This window comes from Aulonocara stuartgranti (genome assembly GCF_965226115.1).
Source record: "Aulonocara stuartgranti genome assembly, chromosome: 13".
In the NCBI taxonomy this organism is placed as follows: Eukaryota; Metazoa; Chordata; class Actinopteri; order Cichliformes; family Cichlidae; genus Aulonocara; species Aulonocara stuartgranti.
In genome coordinates this window covers 11,178,322-11,192,058 of record NC_138949.1, presented here as the reverse complement: position 1 = coordinate 11,192,058, position 13,737 = coordinate 11,178,322, and the positions used below count along the sequence as shown (strand labels likewise).

At 40.8% G+C, this 13,737-nt stretch overlaps 1 protein-coding gene and 1 long non-coding RNA gene across 5 annotated transcripts in view; one reads left to right on the top strand and one right to left on the bottom strand.

Annotated features, from left to right (window-relative positions):
* Positions 1-1,280: 1,280 nt before the first annotated feature.
* LOC309719921 lies at positions 1,281-3,364 on the bottom strand. The gene is made up of 3 exons (XR_014280357.1): positions 3,277-3,364; positions 1,525-1,675; positions 1,281-1,408 (listed from the first exon to the last, which is right to left on the bottom strand). It is a non-coding gene; the product is annotated as an uncharacterized lncRNA (long non-coding RNA).
* A 9,424-nt stretch (positions 3,365-12,788) lies between these two features.
* Positions 12,789-13,737, top strand: part of LOC309720373 (phosphofurin acidic cluster sorting protein 2) — a 52,462-nt gene continuing 51,513 nt past the window's right edge. For 3 of the 4 annotated variants that reach the window (XM_082557235.1, XM_082557236.1, XM_082557234.1), the window contains exon 1: positions 12,789-13,144. In XM_082557235.1, coding sequence (XP_082413361.1) covers positions 12,933-13,144 — 212 coding nt within the window. In that variant the 5' untranslated portion in view covers positions 12,789-12,932. The remainder of the gene's footprint in view (positions 13,145-13,737) is intronic. The other variant, XM_082557237.1, reaches the window with a different exon arrangement.

Here is a 13,737-nt window from a genome sequence, read left to right as displayed (position 1 = left end):
CATTCACAGGGTTCTTTTGTTTTGCCATATTTGGCTCGAACAAAAGAACAGAAAAGTTTTTATCTTCAGCACCTCTTACGTCTTAGTTTTCAACTTTCTGTATTGACAAAAATGACACAGCAAATTGTTCTAAATAGAAGTGATGCATGCAGGGACAAATCATTGGCTTTTATTTATTTATTTCTTCTTTTCCATCTATTCATTTACGGAGTGAAATATCTGAACAACTTAGAGATTGAATGAATACCCAGGCAATTCTGCACTGGCATTTCCCTTTGTGTGGTTCATGGTCCTTGGAGAACGAATCACACAGGTTTTTGGTGATGCTCGGACTTTTCATAGTCAAAAGAGATTCTCAGTACACCGGATCATTATCAAAGCGTTGTCGTGTCTGAGCAAAAGGCAGCCTGTGGGGCTGAATTGAAGGCAGCACAAAAGTGCCAAACAGCAGCATTTCCTTCACAGGCCATTGGAGGATAGTTTTTAAAGCAGCTAAATCACCACAGACGTCCATCCTGAAACTTTACAGCAGAAATAAACGTGTTCACAGCCTGGTAGAAAAAAGTAAACCCCACCAGCAGGCGGCACAGGCACCCAGGTTTGTGAACACAATAACGCAAGAAGGCAACGTAGAAGGCAACGTAGAAGGCCATAGATGTATCTACTAAAAATCTCAGAAAAGTTTAAATACCAGTGAAAAGGTCGAGTTTTCTAAAAATCTTCTTGAATAAGATAACTCGAGAAGATATAACCTAGGATTTTCAAATTGGTGCTATAAGCGTATCTATTAACAATCTTGGATTATTTAGAATCTTAGTGGTATCGACCTCTGAAGGAGATCAAAGGTCAAGTTTTCTTTAAATCTTGTGACTGTGATATTTCAAGAAAATTCACACCTTAAGTGTGTCTACTAGAAGGATGAGGGGTAGTACTGGCGGCCATTAGAATATCCACTATGTGATTAAGAACTTTCAGCTTTAATTTATTTAATAATTTTAACCCCTGGAGGATCTTAGAAAAATGCATACACTATTGGTCTTAGAGCCACAAATCGACCCAAGGCCCTCCAGGGGTTAATTATTAATGCAACTTGCTAACCAAACTAGCATGCTAGCTCTACGCTCTTTCTCCAAATATTGTCGTGTCTGATTTGATTAATTTGATTGATTTCAAATAAACCACTGGTGCAAACTAGCCCAAATTATTTATTGGCCAACTGATATTATCTGTATAGATATTAGCTATTTAGCTATCTTTGGTATCTTCATTTATAATGGCCAATGAATGAAAATGAAAACAGTCAAAGCAAACAGGTGAGAAACACAGCCATGAATGTTGATTTGCATTGTTTCTCCAACAGAGGGAACTCTGCAGCTTCCTTGCTGGCACCACACAACAGCTAGCTGATCTGAGTAGAATCAAGCAGAGGAAAAGCAAGTAAAGACACAACTATGCATAACAAATGTTTGGGATATGTGCTTATATATGGGAATGTTGTGCTTTAAAAACACCAAATATCATTACCATATTAGTCTCAAAAATCCCTTATCATCCAGGCTCTAGTGCAGATCAAAAGGTCACAAAGTAATGGCTGCAGTCACAGTGGTTGCGTCTATCTTTTATGTGCCTTAGTACAGCCTCACAGGGCTGCTAGCATGACTGCAGACACTTAGTTCTGTTGAAATCATAGAATACATGTCAGCAGAAATCTTGGAGATATCAAAGAATTAATATCTGCTATACATAGGACTGCCTTTTTCAGAAAGCTCCATATTTTTGGACTTCCGCTTTGGGATGATTACCCAACTAGAAATATCAGGCTCTCTACTTATTTGACATGACCCCATTTACATTTGTGCATTATGCGACAGCTCCCAGGATATACAGAAGTCTAATCCCAGTTTATTCCCTTGTTGTTCCCCTGGTGGCTTGGATAATTCTCAGAGCAAGGACGAAAAAGAAGACGACACCAGCTCTGAGAATTATCCAAGTCGTCAGCTCTGATGAAGCCTGTATTGATTAAATAATTGGGGGATTTAAGGTGTTAATGGTTGCACGCATTTGTCAGATATTTGCTTTCTTATGTGACAGCGTGGTTAAATGGCATTTTGGGCGAATACCAGCTAAATGTACCAAACTGAATAAAGCCTTTAGTTTGTTTTTGCAGCTTTGTTGCTTTATCTGACATTTGACTCACTACCCATTATATTATTTGATAGGTGCATCTGTCAAACCATTCAGAATCTCCCACTTAGGAGATAAAGCCAAACAACCATTAACCATTTCTTATCCTCAAAGTATGGCCAGATAAATTCCCCATCTTCCCATCAGCTTTAGAACTGCAGTATGAAAGTTAATAACCGGAAAGTCATTGCTGGAATTCAGTGATATGTTTATGGTGATAAGGAGTTATGAAGATTGGTGTGAGAGGGTAAATGAGGTGACGGGAACTAAGCTGCTTTGTGACTACGCATTGGGCTGAGGAAGAAGCTGAGTCACTGAGGTGACAGTGTGTGGAAGAGATAATGAAAACTTCCGTAATATCTAAGAGGGAGAGAGAAGGACAATAAATCTGTAAGCTGTGACCCAAGATGTGATAACCCATTACCCACATAAAGATAACATCTGGTCCCCACACTCCTCCCTGGCATGAGATAACAGACCATTTTACATTTGAGTTTATTCTTTTCTAATCCCTCAGCATCGCCAGTAAAAGCCATCCTAGTAATCATCTGCACAGCCACACATAAACAAACTCCTAATCCTCTCCAACCCAGAACTTCTGAAAATTAATAAGGCTCGTTTAATGTGAGTGTTCAGGTCATTTTCGGTCATTTCAAACGGCTGGCGAACCGAGACGCTACTTCAAACCGGAGCTGACGTATCTCAAAGCAAATCTGGAAACCAAAACCTCACCTCCTCGTTGTTACTTTGACACCCTTTCCTCTGTATGTTTTGGTTAAAAAAAGTATAACTCTGGCTTAAAAAATACATTCTGATGAGTCCATTCAACATTTTGTGAGAATCTGAAATAGCTTTCTTTCTTTCGCAGCTCCCAACTCTGTACTTGCTTGCCTTATTTATACACTGCCTTCAGCAAGAACCTGAAGTTGAAGTCATTTTAAGCAGCAGTGTAGGTGCACACAGTAAAAACTCTGTCACAAGAAAAACATTCTTGAAGGTGAACTTTGCGAAAGTTTTGTTCCGTATTGTGAGCTTTTTATTTGTCAGAGCTAACCAAGTCAGCACAAAATAAATCGAGACGAGAACGGTTACCCTTGATGGGAGAAGAATCTAGCCTCCAGCTGGAAAGGCAGCAACCTTGCAGCTCCATTGTACCATGTGATGAATTTCGTGGGTGTCTCTATGAACAAATACACAACCTGTCATGATTAGGCTGTGTGCAGGCAGGATGAGGACCCAAACGCAAACTCAACTCAAAATACAGCTTTATTGCTGACAGAAGTTAAGGCGATACAAAATAATATGAAACAAAACTGGGAAGTCATAAAGGAACTGACTCACGAGGAACCACACGGAGGGGCGCACAGTCGTGAGGGAGAACACGACACTGAACTGAGGGAGTCGCGGACATAAATACACAGAGGGTTAACGAAGGAAGTGGGAGCACACGGGGAACACAGCTGACACAGATAATCGTAATGAGACAGGGCAGGAGTGAAGACAACATGACGCATACTGACGAGAGACTGTCAAAGTAAAACAGGAAGTACACAGAGGTTCAGACAGGAGGAGAGAGAGCACGGGGAGAACACAGACATAACGGGCTGGGGAAAACATGGAATAAAACACAAGGAGGGGAAACGAGGGCTCACAGATACATAGAGGGGCACACAGGGGGTAATCAAATAAGGAACATCTTAACAGAACAACCTACCAAGGCATAAATAAGGAAAAAATACAAAACACACGAAAACTAAGAATACTGGGCCAACCAGGACCATGACACAACCCACTCAAAATTGTACTGCTGAGGAGTTTTCAGTTCAGTTATGTGCAGGATTAACAGAATATGATTAAATAATAAATGCCTGGGACTCGTGCTTGACATACCCTGCTGCTTCAGATATTCTGTTTTCATATCTAGGTCAAACATCCCACTGAGAAGCTACCTAAGCTGTGGTTTCTGACAGATAGGGTTCTTTGATTTGTTTGGTCTGTTTGGTTCCTCCCTTTTCAGGTTTTTGCACTGTTCAACTTCCTGTCACAATATGTGCCAGTGCATGTTACTTCCAGATTAAACAACATACACAAAGAAAACCAGACTTTTTCTTATCAATTCCACAATAGCAACATATGCTGTCTTAAAATCGTATTCATGTTGTAGAAAAATAGAAAAAAATTCCACTTAATGTGATGCATGAAGTGCAGGGTTGCTTTAAAATTCTACTCAAGCCTGGGCAAAAATTAGCTTTGGGCACCATATATGTATTGACCACCTATACTCTCTTAGCATTATGTCTGTATTGTATTTCACCGGGGTTGAGTCGATGCTTCAAAATACCAAGGACCTGTCATTACTGTGAGGGTTGCCAGGGGAGTCGACCACTCCAGGAAGTCTTTGTGCACAGCCAAGAAATAGTTCCAGAACAAGAAACACTCAATAAAACTTTGTGTGGATTGAACCAACAGCAATAACATATAATGTGCAATGTTAAGTAAAAGCATTGCTTTGGCTGTGTGGTCCATTTTACTGTCTACTTTGACAGCTACGAGATATTTCTGCTGTTTATTTCCAGTTTTCTATGGCACACACCCTAAAACATAACTCTTATTTAAACATGTGCTTTTATTTTCCCTGGATCTAATGTGGAGGCTTACAGGTCACACACCGAAGCACAGCTTCACTTTGACGGCGTTTAGTTTTGACAGGGGTCAGGGAAAATGCTCCCGACATTTAAGGCTCGCCGACAAGATAAAGCAAGTACTGTTTTTCCGTTGTGGCCCTCGGGGTAGTGTTTGCAAAGTGATCCCTTCCCCATTTCTGTTCTGCTCTGTCTGTGAAATTCAGATATCCTAGTTTTTCCATGTTGCCTTAACCTGTCCACAGGCAGAGCGGTGAGAGACGTCAGTGACAGGTTAGGGCAACAGTGAGGTCAAAGCATGGCCTGCTGACATTCAGAAGGTACTGCATGCTTCCTGTCACAGCTCAGTGCCTGCTGAAGGACAACGTGAAGCAAGGACAAGCAGTGCAATAACAGCTTTATCTGGTAACAAGGACCAACATATTCTCTCGGAAACAGTGGCACTTTTATTTCATTACTGGCAGCTTGGATAAAGGGATCATATTTACAGCATCTCATCAGGCTTAATCACAGATATTTTCTTCTTGTGCCCATCCATCCTTTCTCCACAGTTCAATAAGAATGGACACATGATCAACTATTCGTTTAATAACACAGCAGTGTTAGTTATCGTCCTCTCTGTTGCTAAAATCTTAAAGCGTGAGTTCTCTGACCTACAAAGCCATGAACAAGGCACTCGTAACTGAGGACTGAACCCAAGTCTCTCTGATGATTTGTGATTTGTACAAAGCAAAGTAAATGTCTGCTGGTACTTAGCTTCTTCTTCTTCTGCCACAGTGGATCATCTGTATCCACCTCATCCTGTTTCTAGCTTCCTTTTATCTCGCACCAACCCTCTGCATGTCCTCCTTCACTACATCCATAAATCTCCACTCTGGTCTTCTTTCCCCCTTCCCTGGCTCTATCTTCAGAATATCCACTACCCCTCCTCTCCACATATCTAAGCCATCTGAACCTTGCGTCTCTTGGATTGTCTCCAAACTGCTCAACCTGAGCTGTCCCTCTGATGTACTTGTTTCTAATCTCGTCCATCCTAGTCATTCCCATCTTCAGCTCTGCCGCCTCCAGCTTAGTTTCCTGTCTCTTTGTCAATAACAGCGTGTCCAAACCATGCATCTTAGCAGGACTCATTGCTGTCTTGTAAATCTTCCCTTTCACTCTTGCCTCAACCCACACCACCTTGCATGCATGCTCTTTTTCACCTCTCCTTTTTACTGCCCCCTTCTTTGGGTGCATTTAAGCTTATCCACTTTCACTACCTCTAATCCTCTGCATGTTCACCTTTTCACCTTAGTCCCTCTCATTCACACACATGTATCCTGTCTTATCTACGGTACTTACATTTATGCCTTTTCTCTGCAGAGCATACCGCCACCTCTCCAGGCTCTCTTCTACCCTCATTTTAGATCACAGTGTCATCTGCAAATTCCTTCCGGACCTCATCTGTCATCCTGTCCAACAGTAAATAAGTAGGGGCTCAAAGTTGTTGTCTTGAGTAGTTAGAAAATCCCCTTCCTTATTTTTCTTTCTCAAAATAAGCTGCAGTTGTATTTTCAAGGATTTTATGTCTTAAATCTTTCGCTGTACTTTTGAAATAAGGTTTCCATGCAGTTGCTCTTTTTTTAGACATATCAGACAGGCCATTGAAGTGTGTAGTTCGGAATGCATACTTTAAACAACTACAATTGAAATGCCGCTGTTCTCGGGGGGAATGTGCAAGAAAAATACATTTATTCTGAGTAAGTTGCCATCCCAGCATCACAAAGAAACTCTGTCTGCCATCACAGAAAATAGTCATACTGCACAGAAATTGATCTTAGATTAATCTTGACAGCTCAGCTTTTTGAATTGAAGTCTATCTTTGGATGGGCACGATAAACAATGTGCAAAGACACAAAAACACACACATATAAACAACACTGGCTGTGTTAACCGCATGTCGGACAGAGGGAGCGGTATAGCCTCTGTTAGCATCGCAGTTTGCATAAGGCATTTCAGGACTTGTTTTTTTCAGGGTTTGCTTCTTCTCATCAGATGGCTTCAGGGAGTGTTGTGATAGGCAGATACCTTTTTTATTTAACAGTAAAAAATAGATGAAGTTTGTTTTTGTTTTTTTTTGGGGGGGGGGGGGGGGGGGTTGTGGAAACATGGAAAACACGCGCTAGCAATTCCAGCTACGATTCAAATGCAGAAAAATAATCAAGCGAAGCTTAAAAGGACTCGTTAGGAAATGTTTTCTCTGCGAGGAACATGTCGGCAAGCCGGGAGTTTCCCCCTGTGCCTCTTGTTTTACCCTGGGAAATATAAATGCAAAATGGTTCCTTTCAACAAAGGTTCCCATCTGAGCATATTAAGAAGAAAGGAGGAAGGAGAGCGAGATGGCAGGTGCATTTCCTGCTTCCACTTAAATGGTAATCTTAATGGCTGCAGAACATTTCCCCATGTGTTGGCCATTGTCCAGAGTTGCCCTTTGTAAGGCTACCTGGCTTCAGACCTTCAAGGCCCTCACGTGAGATGCTGCAGGTCTTAAGCACTCCTACAGGGCTTTTTGTCTTGCCTGCTTGTCTATGCAGCCGATATTGATGCAAATGGATTTTGTAGCTCTCTGCTTTCTTGTCTTTTTAGGCTCTATTGTCCACAGTGGAAACACAATATGTGTTGGGGGGGGGGGGGGGGGGTCTGCTTGTGTATTCAGTGAAGCTACACTGGTAACCACTGAGAGACTTCATGTACTGCGAGTTTTGAAATGAGATTTAAAGCCGACACATGATGTCTCCCCTTATTTGCATATTAGTAAGATCCAGCAAGATCACGTTTTCATTTTCCCCTCGGCCAGCTCTCTTTGTTTATCATCTCCTACTATAACTCTGTTTCTTAAGTACACTGTTATCACTCTGAAGGAAAAAAAATGGAGAAAAAAAATGACTTTATTCCACTCGAAATGTTAATGCGCCCTGCGTAAGGAGGGTTTCCATAAACAACCAGCACAAATGCATCTTGGCTAGATGGAATGGGAATGTCTCTGTTATTCATGTGCAAATACACAATAAATGTACCGAGTTGTTAGGAACCTCTATTCACAGATGCATTCTTGCCTTGGTTTATTTGTAAGATGATGAAGGGCTTGTGTTAAAGAATCTCATTTCACTCATAACCTCCAAATGGGATTTTCTTTTCAGTGATAAGTGGCAATATGAAGTATTGAATCTATCCCTTTTTTCGCTGGGTTGCAGTTTATTCACAACTGAAATTAAAATACATTTTTTGAGAGTATTTGAGACGTTCCAAAGATCTGTTTTGTAAATTTGATGCCATGTTCTCTTTTCCGAGGATGAGGATGCGTAACCCCTCAAAAAAAGCATCTACAATAGTGGTTTCATTACTGGATATCCATCTTTTATATATATGCATCACCCAAGGTCACATCTTTAAATCTTGGCTAATGTACCGATACAGCTTTTACTGTATATAATGGTACATACCGAGAGGGGAGGCAGATTTTAATGTTGTTGCAATACGTTTCCTAGCTACGTATAAGGTGACCTCTATAAATTTTACTTGGTGTTTGTTCACAGATCGACTGACCACGTTTCCCAGTAAACTCAATTCAGGATCTAAAGAAACAGCGATTCCTGTGATATACTCAATATAATTCAGAGGTCATACCAGAAGGGGCCACTTTTATACAGAGCCAGGTACAGTGTACAAAGAAATCAATATCTATACCACACCTAAAGCACATAGAAGAAAGTGAAGACAAAAGAGGTGTTTGTCAATTGTTATGTTCCAGTCTGACTCCCACATCGCTCTGGATTTATGCAAATCTGGTTTGAGGCTCTAACACTGTAAAAAAGGAAAATGCTTCTTTTCTTAATAAATGTAGAGGCTACTTTCCTCTTTCTTGTCGCTAATCCCTAAGCAAAGATCATAAGTGAAAGACAAGGCACAGCAACAAAGATCTTGGGAGCATATGGGAAATTAGAAGGGTGAAATGTAGATAATAATGTTAACGATGAAACATTCATTTGAGGTTCCTTTGAAGGATAATCAGTCAGTCACATACCTGCTCTACTGGGTTACACTCAGTCATAAGACTAGTCCAAATAAGTACCGTGAATAGCGTGACACTCCTAACTCCTACAGAGAGGTATTCACATCACATGCAGTCAGGCAGCTGGTTTTCAAAGAAGCATACTATAGTATGCTATAGTATGCTGCTAACGCTATAAGGACGTTCAACAGCCATTCAGCTGTATCACCTTGCGTTTTACCTGCTAAGACTAAATAACTCCTATTTTCATAAAGAAAAAAAAAAGATGGGAAATAGATTCAAAGTGGATTTTTGGAAATGTTGATTTAAATGAGCTTTGCCACTCAGGTTTAAATTCCTCTGGTGCTTTAGTTTATTTTTTTAGGGATTTTTTTTGTGTGTGTGTGTGTTTTTCTTCTTGCTGTTGACAGATTTCAGTCATATTTTCTCATTTGTTTTCAGACTCGATGGGCTTCAGTTTCATCCCCCTTACAGATGCTTGCAGCACACAAACTCAAACCAAGCACAGGATTCGTGATAATACCTGAGATCAATCAAAAATTCTGGAAATTGTACGTCAATTGTGCTTGAACAGACGATGTAATCCAAGAAAATAATATCGTTAATGTGCTGGGATTGCAAAACCTTAATTAGATCAGCAGCTTATCTGCAGCTGTTAGTGTTTTGAAGTGTTATTAGTAGCGAGAGGTGTACAGAGAGCTCATGAAGACGAAAGAGATACGCTTTGGCTTTATCTGCTCTATACACTGTGTCAGGCCATGCGATAATGTTTTCAGCAGATTACAAATAGACAAGGTCTTTAAATTGGGCCCGACTACTCACCAAAGACCAATCACCGCGAGCCGACACCGGAGCCGGCTGTAATATGTGTGTGAAATGAGAACCATCACAGTAACGCTGTGCACGGCTTCCCTGATGAACAAGACCCCCTTTAAACTAATGTTAAATGGGCTGGCTTTGATAGAGCAGAAAGTTAACCCTTTTTTCCTCTGCAGACCTTTACACCGAGCACTTCAATGAAAGCACAGATAGCAAACTCTGTTAAAACCAACCTTTTTTTAAGATCCTTTCTGTTTTTAAACGGTACAAAACACCTCTGAAATGTGCAATTAAAATTAGAAAAGATGGAGCTCTTTTCATCTGTCTCTTTTGATTGTGTCCACTTAACATCTTTATATGCACAAACTATAAAGTGTGTAGGAAGGCAGATGCTGACTCTGCCTCCAGAGGCACAAACTCAAATAAACACTCTTTGCTGCAGGTATCATGCTGCTCCCACGCAGTATGTTGTGCTGCAAATGAGTATCCATACTCTTCCGCAGCACCACGCCACTGCGCACCTCGGGGGTCAGCATATGGCTGGCAAGAATTTATTCTATGCCCCTCAGCGGGCCCTAAACACTTCTAATTAATGCACCAATATGGTCCAAATTTTGCTGCATACAGGCACCCACTTGTGAACAGATTGACAGTGCTAATATATTCTCTCTCTCTCTCTTCTGGAACAATAGCCACATTATCAGATTTGATTCATTTGCATTGTATAGCCAAACTGCAGTGAGATTGTTGGAGATATTTAGCTTACTTCCTATTAACCTCCTATTCATTAGACAGAAAAACAGCAACAACAACAAAACAAACTGCTGGCTCCCATTTCTTGGAGAGAGATACAAAGTTTCCTACAAGTCTTGATAACTTTACAAGTTTTTGCAAACACTAGGAAGAAAAGAAAAAAAAGACTGATGCCCTTGAAGTTCTAAATTTAAGCTGGAACATGTGTGACTGGAGCCTGCGCAGTGATTGAGGCGAGTGCTGTTTTTAGCTTCTAATGAAAGGCTTGTTCATTAAAAATGCCTGACTTTGATGGTGTGGAGGTGGTACGCAAACAATGTCACAAGTCTAGAACAATAGCTCACACACCTAAAAATAAAGATGTGCTTGGAAACATGCCTTTGCTTTTTATCACTCTGGAATTATGAAAGATGTGTGGTTTTTATTCAAGGAATAAATCAGTGTTACCTAAGAGACAACACGTTGTTCACTGCCTACAGTATAGTGGTGACGTCAGAGAGGTGCATTGCTATGTTCACTTTCCTGTCTTTGCTAAAGCCTGTCAGCTGTCAGTGCACTGCAGGATCTCTCCTTTCCCAGATAGTTGTTCTCCTGATATTAAAAGCGGAACAATTTCTTTAATTTTGAGGCCGTACGGCTGTCACTGATCAGGTGTTTATGTGACAGTCTAATGGCTGAGTATTGTAATTCTTGTTGCTGTAACTCAATAAAGGTGAGAGGCTTGGTAATAAAGTGTCAGACTGTCGTGTTGTGGAAACATCAGCAGTGTCACAGTGTCAGAATATATGCATCCACCCACTCACACTTATAGGAGGAGGAGGTTCAATCGAGAGAGCGAGACAAAAAGAAGAAGAGGAGAAAAAGGCGCAGCTTTCTTGTAATATTGATCCATAAATGCAGAAAGTGCGCCATCTATTGGGTGAATTTCAACTTGCAACCATAGCTTTTTAAAGTGTCCAGATTTTTGCTGGATGTAGAGCTATTTTCAAACACTAGGTGGCGATGCACTCATTCAGTAATGCATTTTTATACTAAATAGCTTACTAGTTTTCCTTCTTTTTATTCGGATTTCTATACGCACACTGCCTTAGGGTGGAAGATTAATTCTACACTGTTTTATTGTAATTGATCAGGATTTTGACATGTGAACCATAACATATTTGACACTGTTTTATGTTTGCTACCCTCAGTCAGAGATGTGTCTACTGTCAGGTGTGATAAGGTTAGGTTTGCAGGCAATAAAGAAGAAGTTCTTTCATTAAAAAAATTCACATTTGTTTATCTGTGCGAGCTCTGACAGTGACTCATTGTTGTAGTGAAAGACTGGAAAAAAACTCTATGAAAAGTAATTAAAGCCAAGGTGAATACGCCAGCAATGATCGATCAGGAAATCCAGAATGACGTGTTAATATTACAAAAGACCACAGAATATTTCAAAATAGAGAAAGGTTTGACAAATGGAGTGTGTGTGTGTGTGTGTGTGTGTGTGTGTGTGTGTGTGTGTGTGTGTGTGTGTGTGTGTGTGTGTGTGTTTTCCCGGTGCTTTAAACAGGCTGTCACACTCGTTACCCAACCCTCCTGAGCATGTTATGTCAAGTCAGGTTTCTAGAGTCTTTAGTCACAGTTACACTCAATGCGTTTCCCAACAACTGCCTTATGAGAACAATAACTGAATCAGGTATCATGTACCAGGTGTTATTATGCAATAACTGACTCACGGTAAAGACTGATGATAAATCTTGAATAACATTTCAACAGTTATTTGAGGAGGAAAAAATATGCACCTGAAAGTGGGCAGATTTTGAATTAAAATTTGAGTACTGAAGATAACTGAAAAGATTTGGTTTGTGTCATTGACGCGCAGTGCTTTGATATTAGTAAACAATTTAAACACATTCACATGAAAATAAAAATAAAAAACAAACCTAATCAGTTTTGGTGGTATTTAGGCTGTCACCTGCTTAGATTCCGTAGATATTAAATGAGGTAAAAGGCTATTACCTAGCTGAATGTTTATTTTGATCTTTATTTTAACTCATTATTTGCACTTTTTTTGAAAATGTAAAAGAATAGATAAATAAAGGACAGTAACGAACTGGATTAAATGAAAGGATAAAAAGACTAAAAAGTCCAGGCTGAACTTTTAATGTAGGCCAGCACTTTTACCCAGCTAAATGGAAATACTAATTAAATTTCACCTAAAACAAGGCCAGAGATAGATTAGTATTTTTATGACGTGTATTTTTTTAATGTATCTATCGTGTGTATGCTAAATTTCAGTTTAATAGTAAGCATGTCCCACCCTGGACGCAGCGACGTGCTCTATCAGTGGTAACAGGCCCCGCCCCGACTATCAGCATCTCCAGTCAGTGTGGAGCAGCTGGGAGTCAGTGTGGAGGAGCAGGAGCAGGTAGCAACGGAGTTCAGCGGCTCCCGCGTTCGTCCGACACTTAGCTAGGGCTGCTCCCCAAGCAGTGGTGGTGATGATGGCGGCGGCTGTAGAGAGAGGGGGCGTCCGTGCCGCTTTCCTGAACCCGAGCAGCGGTGGCGGTGGTGGACCAGCGCCGACGAGCCTCCCGACCGGAGCGTTGGCCGGGGCTGTGGTCCTAGGCTCGGGCTCCGGCAGCATGCCTGTGCCCATGAACCTTTTTGCGACTTGGGAGATAGACCGATCATCTCCAAGCTGCGTCCCGAGGTAACGTTAACATTGGCATGTTAGCGTGAAAATACCACAAATCACAATGTTTGCAAGCCTCCATAACGTTGAATAAATCTTTGGCTAACGTTTGCTTTAACAACGCCCTCGCTGAGTGGAACGTTAGGCAGGACGGACGAGTTGCCTCACATTTCCAAAACACTGTTGGGGAGCTAACTGTCAAGCTAACTAGCAAGGTGGCTAATGCTAAAGCTACCTAGCAAATGTTTTGAAGTTACTATAATGTTTTGTGCTAAATGCACATTTGTTTTGCCACGTTAAGGTGCAGTGCGCCAAAAGTACCAATGTTAAAATTTCCATTTGTATCTTAATAGCTTAGACGAATTAACAAGCCTGTAATAATTTATTAACACTCGGTGTTTTTAATGTATTTCGACCGTTATAACTGGCTAACAAAAGTTCAGCTAACCAGTTCATCTGTTATACGGATTCTACTAGGTTTCCTTTATGTTCTTTTTATGGTGATGAAGCTTTGCACATAATAAATGTCCGGATAGGCCTGTAGTTGATTAGGTATAAGGAATGCTTGCCACCCAATAGCGGCATAACTATCTATAAATACAGTGGCATGG